This window comes from Patiria miniata, unplaced genomic scaffold, assembly GCF_015706575.1.
Source record: "Patiria miniata isolate m_02_andy unplaced genomic scaffold, ASM1570657v1 HiC_scaffold_6, whole genome shotgun sequence".
NCBI classification, from domain to species: Eukaryota; Metazoa; Echinodermata; class Asteroidea; order Valvatida; family Asterinidae; genus Patiria; species Patiria miniata.
The window spans coordinates 4,129,590-4,154,102 of NW_024037073.1; the positions used below are offsets into that span (position 1 = coordinate 4,129,590).

Genomic DNA, 24,513 nt, shown 5'->3' on the forward strand with positions numbered 1-24,513 from the left:
GGGCGGAATCCGCCCCCCCCCCCAACATTTTCCGTGATAGCCTCTAAAAAAATTTTGTTCGCGACCCGAGCTGTTATGACTTTTTAGCCTCGAGCTTTGCGCATCTTTTGATACCAAAACATAAAAATCGGACCACGGGTTGCCGCGTAGCGAAAAATTTTCCGGCGCTACGCGCCATAAAAACTGAATTTTCGCATATACGTCGTGTACACAGAGCAAAATTGCCATTCGTACATATGAATAATTAATTAGCCATAATTCCAAAACCCTTTTACCTATAGTCATGAAATTTCTTGGGTATGTCAAGGAAGAGTTGCTCTATGCATGTATCGAGTTTCAAAATTTTTCGTCACTCGATGGCCGAGATCTTAGGGGGGGGCCGAATCCGCCCCCCCCCCCCCCCCCCCCCCCCCCCCCCCCCCCCCCCCCCCCCCCCCCCCCCCCCCCCCCCCCCCCCCCCGGCTGAGAGATGGGCAAAATAACCCGGCCCCTTTAGGGTTAAGCGGGCCCCGGACCCCACGCCGTAAGGGCTTCGCGCTACGCGCTCGCATTATACATTAGTCCTCGCAGCAAATGCTCTAAAGGTGTGCCCCCCGTCTAAAGAAATCCTGGATCCGCGCCTGTTGACCATATCGCACTTGTTTGCAATCGATTACACATCTATGAACGGGAACAAGCCAGCTAGACTGGTTCCCTGACCTTACAATTCCCCAATGTATGTAAACTGCTCTGTTTCTTCTTATATGGAGTCAGGGAACCAGACTACAGGAAAATGATTGTTTTTCTTGGTTTTTATATAATTTTCGAACCCAAAACCTCAAAAAAGTCAGTGTAACTATATTTGCTATATATTTCCAACCCCCCAATTCCATCCATTTCTGAAAATTACAGCAAAAGCAAATGATGTATATTCCCTTTAAACATGGCCGGTTTTAACATAAAAGTGTATAGAACCCGCCAAGCATATTTATTCCATTAAAAATACCGTAGCTCATGTGTTTTGAAAGCATTAGTAAAAGAAAGTTTGCTATTGGCCTCATCTTATAGCCAGTTTGAGGAGGCACTCTTTCCTTACAACAGCACAGCAGGAAATCTATCAAAATCCTTAAACATTTATGGTTTTCTTTACAAACAACCCCGGGAGTGCAGGTTATCACGTATTTGACACAGGATTTTCGCTTTTTCCCTAAGGTGCACTTGCTAGAACGTTTTGGCAACCTTGGGTTATGAAAAATAAAAAAAACCTACTTGAAGCCTTTGGGAGCTACATGTACGTGGAGCCTGAAAGGAGGAAGCTTGTTAAGGTGTGATGAGTTGGAACAGCTGTGTGTCCAAAAAAGTGCAAGATCAAAAGACCTTCCAAATAACGGCCATTCTCCATTTCTATTACTAAGGCAAAATTCCTGATTAAAAGACTATCAAAGTGTTGACACTGCACGCAATCTTTAAAGGTGCAAAAAAATTTGGTTGATTCTTTAACAATTTTGACCTTCAAGAAAATTTCTACTTGAATGAAATTTTCAAAGTGAGCCATGCAACTTTTAAAGGTGCCACCATTTTCCATTAGTGCAACCACAACAGGTGCAACAATTCTCAGTGAATTGTTAAAGCTGAAATAAAAGTTAATTCTACTTCCGATTATATGGCATTCAAAACTGGGTTGGTACAGTTTGTAGGTAGGGAATTTTTGTTTGTGTATGATCATATGGAGGCATCTGCGTGTATTCAAGGGTAAAAGGTAGCAATTGATGGTTTTGGGTGTTTTTTTCCCCTCATTTTTCCCATAAACAAATTAGGGTAGGGGCTGTCAGAATAGGGTAGGTAGGGAAACCGGAAGCAGAACTATTTGTAACAATGATTGTGACATTGTGGATAAAGTGTCAATTATCATGTTTAGAAGGTTCCGTAGTACCCACTTTAGAAACATGTAATTTTAACGGAATATTTCTTACACCTCCAATATTTCTCAATTGTGGACTAGGGTCAACTACACAAAGAAATATCTTTCAAAGGTAACATTTTTTGAATGGGGGGAGGGGGGGGGGGGAGTTTAGAACTAACATGTGTTCAGGCACAACTGATTATATCATCCAAATTTGATATTAAATAATATCAGGCAAAAAGATCATCCGACACCTACCATCCGTTGATGAGTAATTTCAAGTGAGACCCTCCTTAAGATTCTAGAGAAAATCTGGGGAAGTTTCGATTTTGGAATTCATCATAATTTGACTCAGATGCGGGACCACATATTTGCCAAATTTCCAGGGGGCACGTTGTGCACGTAATTGGACTAATCCTGTTCTCAATCAGATGAAAGTTCATTAACTCTTCGTCAAGTTACTCACCTTCTCGCTTGTCATTACGTAGTACTTTGACCTTGGGGACCTGACGGAGAATTTGAGCATCTTCAGCTGCAAGAGAGAGGTAAGGTATAAGACCCTTGTTAATAGTAATACATACATGTGTACATAGAATTTTTTCCTGTCATCACTTTTTGCATAAATTGGGAAAGAAGATAAATAAACAAACTGTACCCAAAAACATACACACAATATCTGTAAGCTGCAGTAAGGCCAAAAAAAATAAGTCTCCGGTTTCTGGTATGGAGCTTGCCCAAAAAGTGGTGCGGCGACGCGGTGTTTTTTTTTTTTACCCGATTTTTTTGCTTCAAATGTCAGCTGATGACTGCAAATGGTGCCCGACTAAACTTTAGCGCAATTATATGGGAGTCCAGAAAGGCCACATAAAGCTTTTTCTCGATCGTCACCCCATCTAAAAACACGTTAAAATCGTGCAGCAGCAGAATTCCAGTCAAATCAGTGAGTTTGGCGATTTTGAGACATCATCTATCATTGAAAAAAAAACTTTTTCATTTTGCCGACGCGCATGGCTACGGCGACGCGCGCGCATACCAGAAACCGGAGACTTTTTTTTTTTGGCCTAATACATTCTTGTCAGTTTGTGGCTTGTTCAACAATTGACATATTGCCGTTTACGAGTTAGCCACGCCCCTTAGACAACCCTATGGAGTTTTGTACACTAAATTTTGTTTGTCTCAGATTTTGCGGGTTCAGCGTCCATTTGTACATGTATATCATGTAGGCATCCGTCCGTCAATACTGACGATGGATATCATGTAATTGGACAATTTATCACAAGCTGCGTTGACGCAATTCTCACGCGATTCTACCGCGATAGGTCAATTTTGCTGGTCCCAGAGGGCAAGCCTAGCGTCCTCTTTGTGTCTATCTGATTGGCTGACTGATCGACTGTCACTTAGACTTAGACTGGTTGTAGACTGATAAATAGAGCTGGGCAGTGCTATTGTATAGGATTACTTCGTAATGCCAATGAATGGGCTAAATCTGGCCCATTGTGTAGACCAGATACATAGAAAGACTTCCAGTAAATAGCCATTCTGGATCAATTGAATACAACTTGTGCACTCTGGGACCAGCTTTACTACTGTAGGCTTTTCAAATTCAATTCAAAATACTTTATTTATCCTTAAAAGGCAATTACATATGGTTGGCGAGCTCAATATTCAAACACTAAAAGTTAATTACACATCACATAAATAAACTAAATTTTGAACAATTATAAGCTCAATTCAAACTCAATTCAATTCATACATGTATTTCATAAATTGATTTAAAACTACTCTAAAAATGCCTTGTCTTGTTCAAATCACGCCTTACAACCATCAACTTTTCTCCTTTTCAGGATAGAGCCTACATTGGTGGGATGGCATGACGGATATGCCGATCATCAGAACTCATAAATCATCATTGCATTTGGGCTTATAACCTTGAAGGGAACAGTCAATTTAGCATGAGGGAAATGAGAGCTATATGCACTGAATTAAGACCAGTAAATGATTGAAACTGCACTTCCTTCTAACACATTACATCCATTTCTGCCACTGTAACTTGCACTTTTATGAACCTTTTTTGTACTTTTGAGTTGTTCAAAGTCTGAAGCCTAACGCTGACATGGAGTTTTGACGGAAGATTCCTAATGAAGAGCACAGATACAAGAAGATGGAGTGATGATTTTGTTTTTCAAGTTCTGCTTGTCTGGCCATTTTTGAATTATTTTTGGGGGGTGGGGGTGGGGGGGGGGGGGGTGGTTTTAGACAACATTTTGTTGACAAAATTGTTGACAAAATCTGTCTAATAAGTATGTTGCCATTGAATGGGGACATGCAGTAATATTGTACACACATGATGAAACGTCGATTTTGCAAGTTAACAACAAGATCCAGAGAGACTTTTAAAACTGTTGGCACTTTGCTTGGGTTCATACCTATGTTACCCAACACCTATGTGCCCCAATACCGATGTTCCCCGAAATCCTTACCCTAAACCTAACCCTAACCCTAACCCAATCCTAACCCTAATCCTAAGGATTAGGGGCAACATCGGTATTGGGAAACATAGGTATTTGGGAACATCGGGTAGACCCCCTTTGCTTTACCATTAAAGCACACACATGCACATGTGAAGCATGAATTCACTAGCTGAATTAAAAAAAACCAACTGTGACACCAACGCTCCGTACATGTGGTCGCTTGAGAAGAGGATCCCATCAAAATTTCAAACTTCCTGCTCATACAATGGACCATTCCTTCAAACAATTTCCAAACAAACTGAGTCAAAGTTTTGTAGACAAACGGCAGGCAGCCGGCGGGCAAACAACGAAACGGACGTGGGTGGGTTGTCAATTTGTCACGCAATATCTGTAATCTGCTCCTGTCATTAACCGTCGGTGGACATTTATAACGCCACCTATCCCATGTATGCTAGGGATCAGGCTACGCAAGAACAGATTCGGTTAGCAAAGGTGGGTGGGAGTTTACAATAGTAGCTTCAGTTATTATGACCGAGCTTTATAAAACCCATTAAAGGTGAAATTCATTCCTGATGATTCTGTTACAATTTTTTTTCTTAAATAAAAAAACAGTTACAAAACTTTTTTTCTTTTAAGAAGATATAAGTAAACGGGATACACGATGAAGTTGTATTTTGATATTTCACTGATCTTCCCTCGAGCGTTTGGCATTTCTGCGCTCTGTGGTGGCATTTGACAAAATGCGTTCCTGCAAAGAATCTCATTCCAAAAAAAAAAGAAGTTTGAAGTTATAAACATACTGTGCAGAATGATACATAAAGGAAAAGTTTACACTATTGAAGAGTGCATGGCGCTCTTAAAGTGTGTTGTCACTTTGCAAATTTCACATTTTTTATGGTGACCGCAGCAGCAATATGAAGAGTTTTTTCCAAAAAGCGATACATCCATTTGAAAAAAAAAGTGAAAAATGTCCATGATCGTGAAGCTTTACAGAATAAAAACAGTATTGTTGCTAAAGCTAAAGCGAGAACAAACAGCACTCTAGGACTTCAATTTCAAATCAAAAGTTGCTGAATCATGTTTTGAATTGGGACTCAATTCAGCGTCTGTGACACACGTTCCCACTGAGCCGATTGCAGCTACTCAATGTCATGCACTTAACCAACGAATTATAGCAACCGCGTGTGCGTCGTGTCAACACTTGCGAGCGCTTCCCCGAATAAAAAAAAAAAAACTACTAACGGAAATTTCCAATGGTGCGTCTTTAGATGCACTGTTGGAAAGGCCTTCTTTCCTTGATTTCTTCAAAATGACATCTTGCCAGAAAAAAATAATTTCACAGGGAGATTAGTCCACTTACTATCTTTCAACCAAGTATGTTTTTCTACAATAATTACGTCAGTTACTTTTTGGATAGCTGCAAATGATAGACTGTAGCTTTAAACATATCGAATGGAACAAACTGTAACCACCTGGTCCCCTTTCCCCCCACCCCTAAAAAAGTTCGCGGTGGGAAACTAAGAGATTTTCTGTAGAAACTCTGGATGAATACTGTGATAAATATCAAAATTATGCCCTCCCCTGGAAATTTTTTTTTTTTTAGCAGCTGGCAATCAGCATTGCCACCCCTGTAGGACAGTCAGGGACTATCTCTAACCAGCAAAAATGCATTTTGGATTGATTTTCTCTCCTTAGCACCCGCCCGGAAGGGTAATGACCAAAGGCCATATGCACGTGTCATCACTTGAAGGTTCTACCTACCCAAGTTTGTACTTTGACATTTAATTAAGCTTTCCCCTCCACTCCTGGGATGACAAATGACACTCTCATCAGGCCATTAATTCCCAGACCATCGTTTGCAAAATAACTAATTTTATTTGGTCATTCCGTGGGGACATTTTGATGGAATCTTATCATTGGAACGTGTTTCATCATGTGCATTAAAGCTTGTCAGGATTCTGATCCAAACAACAACTTCAAAAAGATACACTGACAAAGGAAGTTGTCTATTTTTTAATTTTTTTTTAGAGTTTGTTTGTTTGTTTGTTTATTTCCATTTGTACAACAAAAATTCAATGAGAAATAACAAGAAGTTGATCAATATAAATCAATAAAATTAAATAAGTACAAATGGGGGTTACATCCACAGGAGGTAAAACCCTCCTGAAGCGTATCTTAAAGAGTATTTTAAGAGTCAAGATCAATTAATTTGTTCACACGCTAAGAACTAGTCTCTCACTCCAATTTTACAACCAAAATTGTACATTTCTGATTTAGTGCTTTTTGCTTTTACATAAGAAGATTCGTAAAGTGGATTTTCAGCTGGCAATATTTTCTTCAATTTTTAGTATTTTTTTGTTTTACATTTTGGAATAAATTAAATCTGATTTAATACATTTTTTTTAAGGGAAAAAAATTGACAAACAGTGCACATATTCAGTTTGTATTGTTAATTGATTGATTCTTAATTGTATTTTTAAACTAAGATCAACTTATAGTGATTTTTTTCACTGATTTGACTCTTCTATCAATTGTGTCCAATACTTTCATTGGTGTCTGTTGATTTCTAGTATCTTTTCTTATATTGGTTGAAACTGATTAATGCATGTGTTGGCTTCTATTGGTACATTTAAGTTTTATATATTTTGGAATAAATTAAAACTGATTTCGGGACAGGAATACAAAAAGACAAGAAGCTTTAGAATCCAAACTTAGTAAGGAGTCAATGAACCTAACCAATGTATTCATTTATCCTTGAACTTTTTATGAACGGAAAATCTTTTTCAAACTTCACCGATCAAGTGCAAAGGCCCCAGTCGTCACTTAAAAAGCCATGACTAATGCACAAGTGCATTGTGTATCTTCACAAGACCATAGAATTCCCCGATTGTTTGATCAATGCATGGTCTCTGCCCAAAAATTGATCCCGGGGGAAAATACAGTGTACATGTAAGCCTGTTATACTGATGGATCTACACAGTGTGTCGCCCTAATGCAAACCAACACAAAAATAATAGTAGTGTGGTGCTTAAAGGGAATGTACAACATTTGCTTTTGCTGCAGTTTTCAGAAATAAATGGATTTGGAGGATTAGTATGTTATATAGCAAATATTGTTAAAATGACTTTTTCACGTTTGGGCTTGTAGATGCTGGAAAAAATCAAGAAAACCAAACATGTTCTTGCAGTCTGGTTCCCAGACCCCACTTAAGATGAAACGGAGCAATTAATAGACTTTTGGGAATTGTAAGGTCAGAGAATCAGTCTAGCAGACTTGTACCTCTTCACAGGTGTGTAATCAATTGCAAAGAAAATGCGGAATAACGAATTATGAAAAATTCGGAGCAATTTTTGAAAAATAGCCAGTTTTCTCCAACGCTGGTCAGCCGACCGGCCTTGGAAAAATACAATTTTTCTTGAAAATGTCAGCACACCAGGAGCCACGATTTTACAGGATGCTTTAGACTATCATTTCCTAACAATCCAGTAAGGTATTTCGCGATAATTTGATCATTTCGTTTTGTGATGTTTGCAAATGTTGTATCTTCCCTTTAAAAATAGCGCTTTATACGGGGAAGTCTCAAAGTGCTTTACAATTATTAGTCCTATGCATCAGGCCCATAGATCAGTTTTCTGCAGCAGCTCGAGATCAGCACACATTATGGTATCTACAATAGTACAGCGCTTAACAACGAACTACTAGCAGAATTTTCCAAAAATACGTCTTACGATGCATCTTTGGAAATGACTTTCTTGTATTGTGTTCTTCAAAATGACAGCATGCCAGAAAAAATAATTTTACAGGGAGTTTAGTGCCATTACTATGCTTTTCAACAATAATTACATCAGTTACAATACATTTTTGGATAGCTGCAAAATGATGTATACCTTTAATACAATAAAACAGGGGCCAGAGAAACACTGGATTAAACACTACAGGTAGTAAACTGAATCTTTGAAAGTTTGAAAACTTTTAGGATAAATAAACTCATAATGAGTATTGAAATCAAACATTAGGCTAAAAACATAATAGTTCTGCTTCCGGTTTCCCTACCCACCCTATTCTGACAGCTCTTACCCTAATTTTTTTATTAGCAAAATGAGAAAAAAAAACACCCAAAACCATCACTTTATACCTTTTACCCTTGACTACACGCAGAGGCCTCCATATGATCGTACATTAAAAAAAATTGGCCAAAATTAAAAATCCCTACCTACCTACCCTATTTTCGAATGCCATGTATTAATCGGAAGCAAAAGTTTTTTTTTTTGGCCTTATTTGAAATAAGCATCTATGACCAATAATTAAAAAAATATGGTTCTGGACAGAACAACTGCCAATAAGCATTTTTGTATATAAACAAGAAAAATGCCCCAAAAAATCTGCAAACCTAGACATGATGCTCCTTTACTGCACAATGGCTAAACCATTCATTGAAGAGTTCCTTCCTGCCATCTGTTTTTGTGTCTCAACTATTCCAGGTCATTTTACTTTTGCAATAATGTATGTGAAGTTGTGGTACACGTACCAAGCACACAGTAGGCACACTGGTAATTGTTAAAGGGACACTAGGTCCTGGAACAGCCCAATTGAGCTACAAAACGCACTTTGAATGAGATGATGTTAATCTGAAAGAACATTTAAAACTAGGATATAAACATCCACACAACTATCCTTTCAAAACTGGGCGTTTTTGTGTTATTCCTGTATTATGCGCGCGAGAACGAATTTCAGGGTCCACTTTTGCGACCCCATAAATTCGAGCTGTTTGGATGCTAGTTGTGATTTCATTCGTAAAGTGTTCGCCTTTTGCGGACGTTGAAGAAACCACATTTTTTTGCATTGGTGATTGGTCACCGCTGTTCCCGAGACACACAACGTGTTTATTGTACAATGTATGAAAACGACACGAAAAACATATTCGTACTCCGTCGTGTCCGATGTAAACAACCGGGGATTCTTCCTCTTTTCTCGGGAACGGTAAGACATTACGTTGGTTTCCTTTCAACCACATGTTTGAAATAGGATAAGTGAACAATCCAAAACATGGAATTTCCGGGGATTTCAGGACCTAGTGCCCCTTTAAGCACAGCATTTCTGATACGTACATTGTACTTTTCACAAATGGTACATATAAGCAGAGCAATGAAATTAGGTCCAGATCTCTTTAATCACATTTGCCAGTCATCATTTGAAAACCATTGGCCAGTACACTGCCTCCTGTGATTGCCAGGGAAAACACAGCTATTCAATACAAAAGTCTCTCGCTAGAAAATGATGAGGATACTCACGATTGTCACTGAAGTCATCGACCAGGATGATTTCTTTGATGAGATGTGATGGACTCCTGTTTAACACACTGGTTAGGAAAAAAGGAAGCAGATGAGTCAAAAGGTAAAAAAAAAAAGCCATACCACTGCAAAAAGTGGACAGGAAAAATTAAAAGCCAACATTTTGACCTGAAATACACTGAGCACTCGTACTCTTGCAAATAATGCCCAGCAAGATTTTTTTTGGTTAATGTCAGGCTCAGATTTAGACAGAGGGGTCGGAAACCCCCCTCCCCCAGTTCTGACTAAAAATTGTTTTCATAGAAATACATTAAAAATAATGCGAACCCCCCCCCCCCAAAAAAACCCCAACAACCCCACTTATATGACATTTATTTTCAATAATGCCTGCCTGTGCACAACATTCGGACTGAGCCATCTGGGGTACGGGGGTATTTGGTGGACTATTCTGTAATAATTGTTTTTATATTGTTCATTTTCAAGACTGACATGTACACGTGGGTAACACTCGTAATGGTAAACACTCGCAGTGATAACGGTACATACATGTAACTTGTGCACAGCATTGTACATGATAAAATCCATTACCTTATGTACAATCACACAGAATGTAAACTATCCATTTCAAATATACACTTAAGAGTAGCAGCAGCTAAAGTAGAATTACCCCCCTAAATATGTGCAACAGTCATTTGCTCAAATCTTATAAAAACAAGGAAAATTCAACAAAGCCCGGAATAGAGACAAAAGGTGAAACTGATGTACTGGTACTGTAATTGAAGTATCAGCAGCAACAAAGATGCCTTTTTGGTAAGAACTGTCAACTTTGCAGCAAGATTATAACTTTCAATGGACAACCTTGGTTCTAAGGATCTGGAGAGTATCATCTGGTTGTACCATTTCTATCAAAGCTGATATGTGCCAGCATATCTTTTTGGTTTAATTGGCAAGATAATGCATGACTTTCAATAGTAAACAGGAGATCGTGGGTTCGCATCCCACCCAATTGATCTTTCTTTCTCACAATCACTGGGGGGGGGGGGGGGGGGGGGTGTCAACACTGAGTATACAGTGTTTATAAAATATGTCGGTGAAGGGCAAAACCTAATATTGAATTTTCATCACCCCGACACAAATTTCATCCTATGAACTATTAGGATGACTATTTAGTCATGCCTAGTTTTGATATGAGCACACCCTCTGTTTGACTTGGAACTTAAAATGGCAGCCAAATTAAATGAACTCAGGGTATTGAACAGCACATAGTGCTTCATTCATGACTCGTGATAGCTACATGGGCACATCGATGGCACTGGTTCATGCATAGTTGATGCGAAGAAGGCACGATTACTTACTATGAATGTACTATAGCTTGAAGGGTCTTTACGCAATTTGAAGTTACATCATGCATCAACCAATGCTTAATCAAAAGTTGTAGATAAAACTTGTTCCAAACATCACAGCAGCAAAAAAGTGGACAACCAATTTCAACTTTTCTGAATGATTTAAATTTGAAGAGAGAAAGAACATATCACCAACTCTCCTCTAAAGTTAGTGGGATATTTTGCTTGACATGTCCTGAAGAGAACTGCAGCAATTTCTAGTGAAGAGAAAAAAAACATCATGCAAAATGTCAACCTGCTGGTTTATTTCTCTGAAGAAACAGGCCGGACAGATTAAAGCCAACCATGAATGGATCTTTACACTGTACACAAGGACTCCTTGAAATCTTTCACAGGATGGAGCTGAAGCATTCTGCTTTTGAGAGACAGGAACTCTTAGAAATCGCTTGTCTAACCAAAAGAGACAACTACTGTGAAGAGGGACTTCAAGACGGTCTCTCGATTCCACTAAATGCACAAATAATAGAACTACACAACAATGGCGACATTAAACTGGCATATTGGATACTCCTGAAAAAGTCAGATTTGTACAACACAAAACCAAACAAGCATTGTCCGGCTGGACTCCAGACCGGTAAACAAATTAATCTCAATCAATTGCAGTAAACCTTCATTAGCTCCGTTTTTCCGCTTGCCTGAACCACAAGAAATTGGTGTCCAGGGCTGGCCGACCGCTCCACTTGAGTTGGAACTCACTGAGATGGAAGAATAGAGTTTGATGATTGCCTACATGTACTTAGTTGGTTTTTGTCAATTGCCAAAACTTCTGGACTGAGAGTTGCCCCGAGATTCAGAGACAAGAGTTTGTGCATGTGTTGGAGAGATCAGTGAATGGCAGCATGAATTTTTTTGTTTTTCCAGAATTCATCATCATCATCATTAGCCTAATTCAATCCACTGCTGGATGAAGGCCTCTCCACTAACTTTCCATGCTTTTCGGTCCCTTGCCAGTTGTTTCCATTTCTTCCCTATGAAATCAGAGATTTCATCTCGCCATCTCTTAGGCTGTCTTCCTCTTCGCCTCTTCAATGATAATGGCGTCCAATCTGTTACTTTCAGGGTCCATATCTGTGGTTGTCTCTTCTCATTAGACAGCTTTAATAGCGTTTACAAAAATGACCTGATTCAGTTAGTTAGTAACTGATTCCAAAGACTTCTTCTGCATAAAACAAGTATGTGAAATAAATTAAACTCTAAACTCACTGCTGAAGGCTGGAAGAAGTTTTTTCATTTTGCCAATTGCAATCAAATTTCTGCCAATATTTGACAGCAACTGTGGCAGATTTATGTAATGTTGGGGGGAGGGGGGGGGGTTAAGGGGGTTATTCCTCCCCCCCCCAATATTTTGTAAAGACTGCCCTTTTTCCATTAAAATGGCCTCTTTTTCACCAGCCCTTACTCCCGATATTTTGTAAAAAGTGCCCTTTTTTTTTAAGAAGTGCCATTTTTTGGTCAAAATAAGGGCCCTTTTTAAAAAGAAGTCATGGCCTTTGTTGTGTCATTAGCCGTTCCAGGTGCCTTTTTTTGTTAAATTTCACACATGTATTGTCCTGAAAAGCACCATATATTTTCCGTTAGTGTGCATAATAGTCGCTTTTGAACAGCGCCCCAATCGATAGATAGTAGGGGGGGGGGGGGGGCTCGCTTGTTGCTTTTACGGAGGCCACATGTCCGTAAAAAAAAATGTGTCTATATTTCACCACGGATGTGCAAATACCCTTTTCAACAAAAATTTACCCCCCCCCATAAAAATGACCTTGCTACGCCACTGTGAAGAAGCAATTAATTACAATACTGAACTGCCAGCTGGATTGTTATTGTTGCCATGATACATGGACATTACAAAAGAAGTCAAAACTGTTCCAATGAATATAGTCCAGACAGCATAGAGACATGATGCACAGTAATCATTCATATCCACTAAAGTCACAAGGGAATATTGGAATGATGTGAATACAGACGATGAACATATATGTGCATGTGCAAATGCATGTGACTGGGAATATTATGTTTCTCTTGTCATTTTGTGGTAGGTGGGTCATTCTATAAAAGTAGGGTCCAAAATGTTACTTTTTGCTGTCCCTATTGTTGTAAACCTTGGTAACGATTCTTGGTGATTTATCATTCAAGCATCATCAATAATGACATTTCTATTTTTTTGGGGTGTATACATTGGGTAGATAGTCTGCTATTCATAATTAAATGTATAGAATGACCCATTTTCAAAAGGCCCACTTACATTGTACACTGTACAACTGTATTTCACAATTCATAAAATGAAAGCTAAAAGGTCCTTAGCAGTCAAAACATATCTGGCAAAGGCTTTTGGCTCAATTATTTGTCTCAAGTTTTAGTTAGAAAAAAAATATTTGAAGTAAAAATATTTGAAGCTAAGTTTTGCTGTTTTGGGGGTGCTTAATTGACAACTCAACCAAATTTTGTAAATAAGGACCTTTGGACAAAATTTGGCATTAGGGGTCATATTAACCTGGACTACATGGGCTGCGTGCGCATTCCTTCACTAACACCTGGCCGTGTAGAATGCAAAAATGACGCTGATTGACTACCCAAAGAGGTACTGCGTGTAGATTTCGAAGGCTGCACACATTTGCTTGCATTCAATCTCCTTCATGTCACGTCACGTACGAACACTGTTTTCAAGACTGCCTCTACGATATGGAAAGTCTGGAAGCCTTGTTTTTCGCAAAAAAACCCAACCCTTTTTTTGTGTTGGAAATGGACGACAGCAGAGGTACGCACATTATAAATTTTAGCAAAGCAACGTCGAAATCTCATCTTTGAAAGAATTTATTCTAAAATTTGGATTCTTCAAAATGGAAAGCACTGCGTTGGCATTAAACACATCGACTGCAGTCCTATTTTAAATCTCCCAAATAGTGGCTATTTAAATTACAAAATTCCAGGGGTTAAGATCGCACAAGGCATGATGGGAACCAACATGGCGCAGCGAGATCGTACCCATGGGAATGAGGTTGGGGCCTTATAACTGTGAGACCGCAAATTTTGACATGTAGTCCACAAAGTGAATAGTGTGCCCAATGAAATAACCACTTGAAGACCACTCCAGTTCCATCCACCAGGCATTTCTTCATTTAAATTCCTCTAATTTAAAGTCACTTACGGTGACTTTGTAGCAGCAACCAAACCCAAGTAGATAATGTACTCCCCATCCCACCAAATGGCCATTCAGAACAGGGCACGACTGGTATCAATCACAGATTCTTAAATCGCTGACAACCACACAATACCCAATCAGCACCACTCAAAGTGTTGGTTTTTTTTAACTCTATACCTTGCTATGGAATCTAGCATTCACAAGTACCGGAACAACACAATGTTTTCCCCATCTTCACAACTGTCGCACGATATGTGTTTCTGTATATAGGATTAGGCACAACAGATGACCGATGGTGTGGGTTGTGCACAGCGATGTCAACAAATTGACAAAATCCTTGCTAACTTCAGCCTGGCATTGACGATTGCAGACCAGTAAATAGGCCTAAAATTGGCCACACCGACCAAATCCCCATTCGAATGCACTCAGTTTCCTTTCTTAAAGCTAGAGTAGATCAACTGCAGCTATCCAAAAAGTAACTGACAAAATTATTATTGAAAAGCTTGTTTGGTTTAAAGATGGGCATAGCAATAAACACCCTGTGAAATTCTACTTTCTGGCATGCTGTCATTTTGAAGAAAACAATTTAAGAAGGCCATTACCAAAGATGCGTCAAGTGACACATTTTTGGAAATTTCCGTTAGAAGTTGGTTTGTGATTCGGTGAATCCTTGAACGGATGCCGCAAGCGTTGACGTTGCGTGCACGCAGTTAATATTATTCATTGGTTCAGTGCATGACATCCCGTAGCTGCAATCAGCTGAACAAGAATATGTCCCGGACTCTGATTTTGGGCGCAATTCAAAACAGGACTCAGCAACTTTCAAATTGAAATTGAGATCCTAGAATATTGTTTTCTCAGAATATACAGCATTCACAGAGCTAAAACTTCATCAGGTTAGTTGTTAAGCACCCTTCTTGAGATTTTGAGCATTTTTTTTCCAAACAAAAACAAAATGCACAAATGACAGCTGATCTGTACCCTACCTTTAATAAGAGTTTTGCGACCCTTGCACTTGGAGGTTTGCAACATGCAAGGGTCCAAGGTCTAATCCAGACTTGGAAATTTAATTTGCTGAGAATATGTGAACGAAATTGGATCGGAAAGTCACTCATTTTGCAATGGAGTGGGTGGATCATTTCCAAGATGGCAATGACCTCAGAACTGCTTTGAAAAGGTAATCATCTACGGAGGGAAAAATCCCCAAAAGTCATCGGTCAACCCCACATAAATTGAACAGATGGTTGATCCAGCCTTTAATTTGATGTGTGTCTTGAACACCTTGGTGAGCTGTGAGTGTTTTTCTCATTTTTTTTTTAAGTGCAGGTATTTATCATTGGTGTGTGTGGGAATTTCTTTACTGGCCTGCAACCTGAAATCAGTTATTTGGAAGACCTCCCTCTATTTGCAGGGATGAGATTGCCTATAAAAAAATTCTGAAAATTGAATGAAAGGTCTGAAAGATGCATTTTTTTTCTATACTGATAAATGTCTTTCTCTCATATTCAGAAAGACTGCATTCAAGCAAAATTTGAAAATTTTTATGCCTGTATATGAGTTACAATATTCCTGTACATGTAGCTTGGGTCACGATTTACAGTAGATGGTCTTTGAAAACAACAATAAAATTACTTTTCAACCATTTTCTTAAATATCCATCATCAATATCTTCTTCTAGATCTTGTAACCATTACTCCTCTTTCTTGTGTTTTTTTGGCAAATAACATTCCTGATTCTTCCAATCCACCATCGCGACTGTGAAGGAAACCAATCCGTAGTATGTTTTTCTCTGGGCTTGCATTATCAAAACGCATCAAGTCCCGTTTCAAAAGAAACCAAGCCCACAATCCCGTTCCTTAATCCCACAAAATCCTCTCAAGTCCCCAGGTGGGCGTTTGAAGGATCTAGGAGGGGTTAGGCCATCAATTCTACCTGATCTCTTGTTGACAGATGGGCATGTGATCTGGCCTATATCAAGCTGGTCCAATACACTGTACCTGTAATTGGTTGTATGTCTGTTTCTTCAACTTGAAAAAAAATCTTCATACATTAGACTCCCAAAAAGTCTCCGGTTTCTGGTCTGTGCGCACCTTGCCGTAGTCATGCGCGTCGGCAAAATTAAAACGGTTTTTTTTTAATGTAAGATGATGTCTCAAAACCACCAAACTCATTGGTTTGACTGGAATCCTGCTGCTGCACAATTTAAACATGTTTTAGTTACAATCGAGTATAAGCTTTATGTGGCCTATCTGGTCTCCCACACATTTTGCACTAAATTTAGTCAGGCACCATTTGCAGTCATCAGCCGACATTTGAAGAAAAAAAAAGTAAAAAAAAAAAAAAAAAAAAAAAAAAGCCGCGTCACCACACCACTTTTGGGGCAAGCTCCATACCAAAAACCGAAGACTTTTTTCTGGGGAGGGGGGGGGGGGGGCCTTATATACCTGAGACAGTTTACCCATTCCTATTTGTTGAAAGCTCATCACTTGGGTGGTTTTGTGTTTAAAACCGGCATATAATAAACATGGCTACTCAATTAGGACCAAAAAAAAAAAATTCTGCTTTTGTCTAATTTCAAATTCTGGAAGGTTTTTTTGGACATTTGATGCTCGTTTTGGTTATTATCAGCAATCCTGAGGCCAATTTCATGGTACTGCTAGTGCTAAGCACAAGATTTTACGTTAACGGAGGTTCCGCGATTTTACGTTAACGGAGGTTCCGTACATTTCATGGAGACCATAAGCAGTAAGCACAGAGACAAATAGTGAAATCAATTCAAATTACCTCAAAGCAAAAAATCCATGCCGTGAAATAAGTTAGCACAACTTTTCTGCTATGGTGAGCACAACTTTTCAGCTAACTGTTAAGCAGTGCCATAAAATTGGGCCTAGGCCCCTAACCGGCTTTGAACTAAACATTTGAAACTGCTCCATTTGGATATACTGCACGGTCTTACCTTGCAACAGTCCTTAATAATGTTGACCTGGCCTCATTGTGGAATGTTATAATGACGGATGTAGGTGGAAGGTTTTCAATATCATAGTTTATACTTTGGCACCTGTAAGAGACAAATAGTGAAATCAATTCAATATTACAATTCAATTCAATATTACATTTATTTCCATACTGAAACAATAACATAACAGAAAGCAAAATACGATATTGTGGAGGCACAATCCTAATAAGCCAAGGCTTGTAGCGGAGTGCCTTTAGAAAAGAGAACAAAGACATGAAATAATCAAATAGTTGATTAATTAAGTCAAAGACAAACATAAACAAGAGGACAAAATGAGCTGACCAGAAATAAATTAAGAAAAATAACTGGAAAAAAAACATAAAACTGCAAGAGAGGTGGCAATACTGGAGAACAAACCAAAGGAAAACAACAAAACTATGATACATATTGGGAAATAAGAAACTCTATGAAAGAATTCTTAAAAGAACCCACAGAGGTTTTGGATTTAATTGATTGGCCAATGCTATTCCAAAGACTGGGGCTGTAGAAGCGAAGTCTGTTCTTGTAATGAGATGTGCGCATGAAAGGTACATGTATATGTATAGGTTGCTGTGTGATCTGGTGTGATAGTGGTGAATGACGTTAACTGGAGTAAAGAAAGAAGAAAACGTATCAGGAAGGCGATTATTAGTAAACTTGAACTTGAAAAAGCCAGTTTGAAGCTTATTAACATCAGGCAGGGTGAGAGTGTGTAATTTGACAAGAAGATGTGCAGTATGATCGCGTGGTAGGGAGTGAGTACAGATTGAATGACAATTAGTGAATAGAGTTTAGAAGAATATGTGCATGAGCCCAAACGATATTGCAGTAGTTTAAGTAAGGAAGAATAAGGGTATTGTAAAGTGAGAAAAGAACGTCGCTTGGAAGAAAGTGACGCATTTTAGAAATAATGCCAGTGTTCCGGGAGATAACCTTGGAGATATGAGAGATGTGAGCTGACCAGGAGAGTTTGCCGTCCATAATAACACCGAGAAACTTTGTAGAGTGAACTTGGTCAATACGAGTGTCCTGTATGAAAATATGTGAAGTAGCAGGGATATTTGTAGATCTGCTGAAAACCATGTAATTCCTTTTGGTAGAATTAAAAGACAGCATGTTGGCTTGGAACCATGAAGAAACTTTGCGAATCAGAATCAATATTTTACAGACTAATGACATCAGTATCCCTTTGTGGTTCATTTGATTAGTATCCATTTAGAAATTTATTGAACAATAAAATAAATTTCAAAGTTTGAAAGTGGGACTCCCGATTTCTGTGAAAACGTAAGTGACAGATTTCCTTCTGTCAGAAGAATTCAGTTTTTTTAAATTATCTGTCAATGTAGTGATCAGATTTGCCTTTCAGTATGTCTAACTTCAGAGCAGTTTTTGCAGGATACATTTTCTTTCTAACATCCCCATCCAAATGCCATCCCAAAATCTGTCCTCGTGATGAAATTCAACCTGTGGGTCAAAAGGATACTTTGTATCAACAACATCTAAATGTGAGTGGTAAGACGTCTGCACTAGAAAGCAGGAGGTCGTGGGTTCGAGTCCCACCCAAGTGATTTTTTCCAACTTTCACTCGGGGAGGGGGGGGGGGGGGGTGTTTAATGTTGCTGTCATAAAAATTGTCAGTTTTGCTTCTGTCGTCTTGACGTTTTTTCTCGTTAGCGCCTTCCACTCCTCCTTTGTCAGCAGCTTTAAATTGGCAGTGTTGTGTAGGCACTTGCCTACCGTCTTCAGGTTGTTCTTCAGAACGCTTGGTAGTTTGGTGAGAGGGCATCCTCGCGGGCCTTCCATGCCTGCTTCTGTGCCGAAGTACTCGTCGATGAATTTATGAATGGATACATCTCTCGGTTGCTGCAGGAAATGGCCGAAGAGTCACCAGCATGCTTCAAGGGCCCTGATGCTGAGTGGACCACACTTGCAGCGACGGTAGAGTGCCTCGTTGGAGATGCGACGTGGCCACCACATGCCAATGATCTGTCATAATTGGCTTCGGTGGAATGAGTCCCGTTGGTTGTTCTGTTTTTCGAGTGAGGCCCCAGGTACCCATGTTGTAGAGGAGTACAGGGAGCACGAACGTGTTGTAGAGGCACAGACAGAGTTCCTCACTCACATGATGACGCCGTAGCCATAGTGTTTTCATCTTGTGGAATGCTACATTGTCTAGCTGCTTATATGATGGGCGACATCTTCACCATCTCCCAACAGTGAGCCAAGCTTCTACGTCACGCGCCATTCCTCTCCTTCACAGTCTACTTGGTGCTTCAATGTAGCGTGCTCAGTTTTAACTTCTGGGCTCATTTGGGGGAGATATGAGAGACTTACAATGTACATACCAATGCATGTGCTTACTAAGCTTTTCATATCCAGAAACATGCTACCACCATTGCCAATTGTCAAAAAAATTCTAGATATGAATTTGAATGTGATATGAATTTCATTTGTTTAGAAATAACAACTGAAACTAGTTATTAAATTCTTTTTAGACAATCCGGCTCTTTTGTCACCATTTGAATAAACAGCTTTCTAAAATAAACATGCAAAACAAAACGAAAAGGAAAGAAACACTATACGGAAAACTGAAAGGAAAGCTCAACGCAAATGCCCCAACGGCAATAAAACCCTGCTATCAAAATCCTGCAGTAGTTCTGTCCACTGAGCCATTGCAGCAGCTCCAGACTGACACTTCCCTTGGACAAAATTTTCCTAATGGCCCAACACTTCTGTCTGGAAGGATAAATGCGTGGGCGATAATTGGCTCAATGTTCTAGAAATGACAATTTTTATACGTTATTTGGAATATTTTTTTGATTTGATTTGAGGGTCCACTGCAATATAAACATACTGTGTTGAGACCGACTGAGTGATGATGAATGATTAACGTAACATTAATGTTGAATGTTGGAATGTGTATTAGTTTACTATTACACTTTATATTCCAGCATTGGGTAAGGCCAAGTAAACATATAAACCAGTTTCTTGTGCCCGCCCGCTGCGTTAATTTTTTCCCATCCGCCCCTTGTTAATTTTTTTTAAATCATATTTTGCAATATCTTCTGTCTTTAATTTGTTCCAGCAAAAATAATAGCTATGTATGCAACATTTTCAACATTTGGACACTGAAGTATCAGCATAAGAGTCAGGAAAATAAAAGAATCAATCTGCCATCTTGAAAAAAATTGGGGGAAAAAAACAGTCAAAGGGCCGCCTCCTTCCTTCTAAAAACGCCCGGATGACCAACAATTTAAAAAAAAAAATAATTGGCCTAAATAAACGAAAAAAATAAAGCGGTCAGACGAACACTTACCTTAGCTATTAAATGTAAGTAAAGTTTACAGTAAAAGGGCTCTTCAGGGACCTTCACTGTAAAATATGGCCACGCAGCTATGTACAGTACACATTGTCTTCGTGTGTATCAAGAACAGCGCCCCAAGCGTTAAATGATGTCCCGCCCTCTCTCTTTTGAATTTTCAGTTTGATTTTCAATTTTGGGCAAACCCCTCATGAATAACTGCTTGATGTGTTGCTACTGCTCACCTATAGTTTCTTGTGTCAGGAATGTTTCTATCGATGGGTATACTGTCGCTCCTTGCTTGGTTGAAGGCGTGTCTCTTGTAAGGATCCTCCCCTGATTCCTCCCTGCTGTCCCTGAGGTAGGTGTCAACGTCCAGCACTCCAGAATTTAGTACTTGGAATACTTCATACTGAAACACAGTTAAGAAACGTAAAGAAAACAGGTTTTTTTTATGACAGGCAGATTGAGGGAGCCTAAACTATTGGATTTCTTGTAACAAACAAATATTGTCACTGGCATTTGAACCAAGTTAAGGCCAGTTTATAGTCAGTCGCGTGCAAGGGCGGATCAAGGGGGGGGGGCCCAAAGGGGGCCATGGCGCCCCCCCCCCCCCCCCCCCCCCCTCAAAACGAAACCAATTTTTTTTTTTATGTGAAGTCGCAATAAAGGCAGGCAATGAGTACACCACCATCTTTTCCTAAAAAAACATTGGTTAAAGTGGCCAGAAATTACCTCGGATCGTACCACAGAGCATCTAGAATCCAAAGATTGTTCGGGGCCCTTAAGCGGGCCTCGAACCTCACCCCGTAATTTTTTGACCCACTTTAGGGGGGGACCAAATTTTTTTTGCCCCCCCCCCCCAAAAAAAATTGTGTTCTGGATCCGCCCTTGGTCGCGCCGGTGGTTGCGCGACTAAAAAGTTGACGCTCGATCATCTTATACATAGTTTGTAGTTGTTGCTGAAGCGCCAGCAACGAATCGCCAGGGACGCTGGCGACGTCGCTACAGAGTTTAAGTAATTGAACTGACCTCACTTTCATCATTGAGCCAATATATGATCTGTAAGAAATACTGAATATGCCAATACGGACCGCACATTTTAATATCAAACAAAATACATGGCTCTGTTTTAAAGCAATTTCCGGATGTTTTGCTATTGGATAGGCTGAAAACAGAAACAAAATTTGACTTTTTTCCCCCAAAATATTCCTCAATAATTTGTGAATTTCTACCTAATGCTGAAGAACGAAATGTCAGAAATCGACATTACGTGTCTGTTATACATGTTTATTTCTACCTGATAGTTTCAACGTATTTACTTTTGTTTTAATGGTATAGGACTTCGATATAAAAATTGAACCGTCAGAGCAAGAAAAAGTAACATTTCGTTTAGCAATCAGCAGTAGAAATTTGAGCTTATATTTCTCATGGCAGGTCTCAAATCATGCGTGTTAAGTGGATTTTGTTCAAAACAAAGTGTACCATTTGACAAACAATAAAACCATGTAACTCACAATGTATGATTAAAAGAACGTAACAGACTTTTTCCATCATCTCAAGACCACTCAATTGTTTTGAATATTTAAAACAACATAACAGTATACAAAAATGCTTTTTGAAGATCCGGCGGATGATAAAATATTCAGGAATTTGGTACATTTGGCATAGCCCTAGTAAACTTGGCCCCTGTTGTAGTTTAAAACAGAGGACCCCCCCCCTTTCTGGGCATATGCCCTTCCCCATGACAGTTTAATGTCAAATAACAGAAGGCTCCTAGTAATAAATCAAAGTAATAAGTGATAAACTGTCAACTGATATAAACTAAAGGGCAGCCTTGGCAGAGGGCATATCAGTAAATACAAATCATGCTCTAACTGTAGCAGGACCGTAGGGTGTGGACAGATTACTCCCATAAACATGATGACCATTTGGGAAATCATGGCTTGGTCTCCACCTTTGGATTCTTATCGCAGACACTGAATTTGATGTTTCAGTTGAAGAAAATGTATCTATATCCACAACATGTTACAAAAATGAAGCCTGAAGTCTGAGACTTATCAACTTTAAGGACAGGCCAATGTACTTAATGGGGCATGCATCCTATGGATTAATGTAGATTACAGTAAAATCTATGGCACCCAAGAAAACTGGCTCATGGTAAATTTGACCATAAAACTCCTGGACAAAGTTCCAGGTTATTACAGTACATGTACATCATTCAAGATTTTAGCCCCCTTTTTTGTAGGTCAGCAAAGTTAAACATGTACCCATTTTCCATACTTCAAACATCTTAAGGGCAATTCCACGGTTACTCACGTTACATTTTTGATGTAATTTTGAGTTTCCTTGGGCTGTAATTACCTTACTGAAAAGGTTGATCCCCATGGTTAATAGAGTAGACCTAGACCTACCTGAGCACCAAAGATGACATACAGAAAAATGTATGATAAACAAGACGCACAAAATCGGTTACTCATGTTACGAAAACGTAACGTGAGTAACCGTGGAATTGCCCTTAAAGTGATGCAAGGGAAACGGTTGTACTCCCGCTACGGTGAAATGGAAGAATAGGGGGCGACCAATGAAGAGAGACATATGAACGCATTGTTGACGACGCCCACAATGCTCACCCGAAAAAGTTTTGGGTTTGGGGATGACAGCCCAATGCTCACCCAAAAAGTTTTGGGTTTGTGCACAAAAAAACCCCAATTTTTCCCGATTTTGACATGACAAACAATTAGGCATATAACTGACAAGTCACAAACACTAATTGACAAGGTCAGCTGTCCATGGCCTAGGAGCCAGCATGGAGACAGGCTGGGTGGCACATGGACAGGCCTTCTAATCAAGGCCTTCCTGCCTGGACACTGCTGTGCATCTAGGGGCTATCGTGCCAATTTGGGTTTTGTTTTGTTTCAGACTTGTGTTTTCAGATATATCCAAAAGGAGTCAATGGGTCACCAAAATGGTATACGGTATTCAAGCTTTCATGTAATATCATCTAGAAAGGCACAGTATGCCATACACAGGGATGCCAACTTTACAGACTACAAAATAGTAATGATTCTTCCTGCAGAGGGTAATGCTAATGTAAATACATAGGACAACAGTCAAGTTTAAGAGTAACCACAGTACTTTTCAGAGTAACCACAATGTTGGCGTATAGGACAGCTGGAATGTTCAAGAGTAGTAACATGCCTCAAAATCCTAATAATTACTCCAAAAGAGTAATGGTTGGCAACTCTGCATACATTGCAATGGGCTCTACATCATGACATACCATACCGGTACAGTACAGAAAAGGCATTTTGGAAGAAAAATACACGTTATTTTGAATGAAAGGTTTGCGGAAACACCATATGCGAATGATTTCTCAACTAAGAGAATGGTTCTGAAAAGAACCAGATGTATAAACTCTAGCTTATACTCATATAGGTATAAACTCAAGATTTTATACCTAGCTGGTTCTTTTCAGAACCATTCTCTTAGTTGAGAAATCATTCGCACATGGTGTTTCCGGAAACCTTTCATTCATTAGTTTCTCCACCATGCAAAGCCTGAAATCTTACTTACACGTTATTGTAAAAAAGAGCTAAAGCTGGGTTAGCATCACTATGGTAAAACTTATAGAGAAACTGTTGTTAACTTCACCAAGTTAAATGCAGTGTGGACAGCCTGTATAAACTTCCCAAATTGTCAAGTGTTGACTGTTGATTGTAAGTATTATGCTCAGCAGTGGTAAGTTTTACAGGGCAAACTGGGTCGCAGAAGAATTACTTTGTTAGTTTTATGAACCAAAAAGTTTTTGCGGCCAGAAATTAATCCAAGTGCTGATGTAGGGTAGAATAACACAATGGAATGTTAACAATCACTCCCAATAACTTCTTAATTAGGTTCAATGTAAATGCAGCTTTTGACATTTTCCTGCAGGTAATTCTCTATCAATTTATTTATTTATTTATTTATTTTTTTTAAACAAACTGCACACAAATGTGCATCGAAAGAGTGATAAAATTACAATTATTTTTAAG

At 39.2% G+C, this 24,513-nt stretch overlaps 1 protein-coding gene across 1 annotated transcript in view; it reads right to left on the bottom strand.

Moving 5' to 3' along the window:
* The window catches only part of LOC119742745 (polypeptide N-acetylgalactosaminyltransferase 16-like), a 52,045-nt gene extending 29,178 nt beyond the window's left edge, over positions 1 to 22,867 (bottom strand). The window contains exons 1-5 of the mRNA XM_038218918.1: positions 22,844 to 22,867; positions 20,725 to 20,891; positions 17,140 to 17,241; positions 9,645 to 9,712; positions 2,349 to 2,414 (exon numbers count right to left, since the gene is read on the bottom strand). Coding sequence (XP_038074846.1) covers positions 2,349 to 2,414; positions 9,645 to 9,712; positions 17,140 to 17,241; positions 20,725 to 20,891; positions 22,844 to 22,867 — 427 coding nt within the window. The remainder of the gene's footprint in view (positions 1 to 2,348; positions 2,415 to 9,644; positions 9,713 to 17,139; positions 17,242 to 20,724; positions 20,892 to 22,843) is intronic.
* Between the last annotated feature and the right edge of the window lie 1,646 nt (positions 22,868 to 24,513).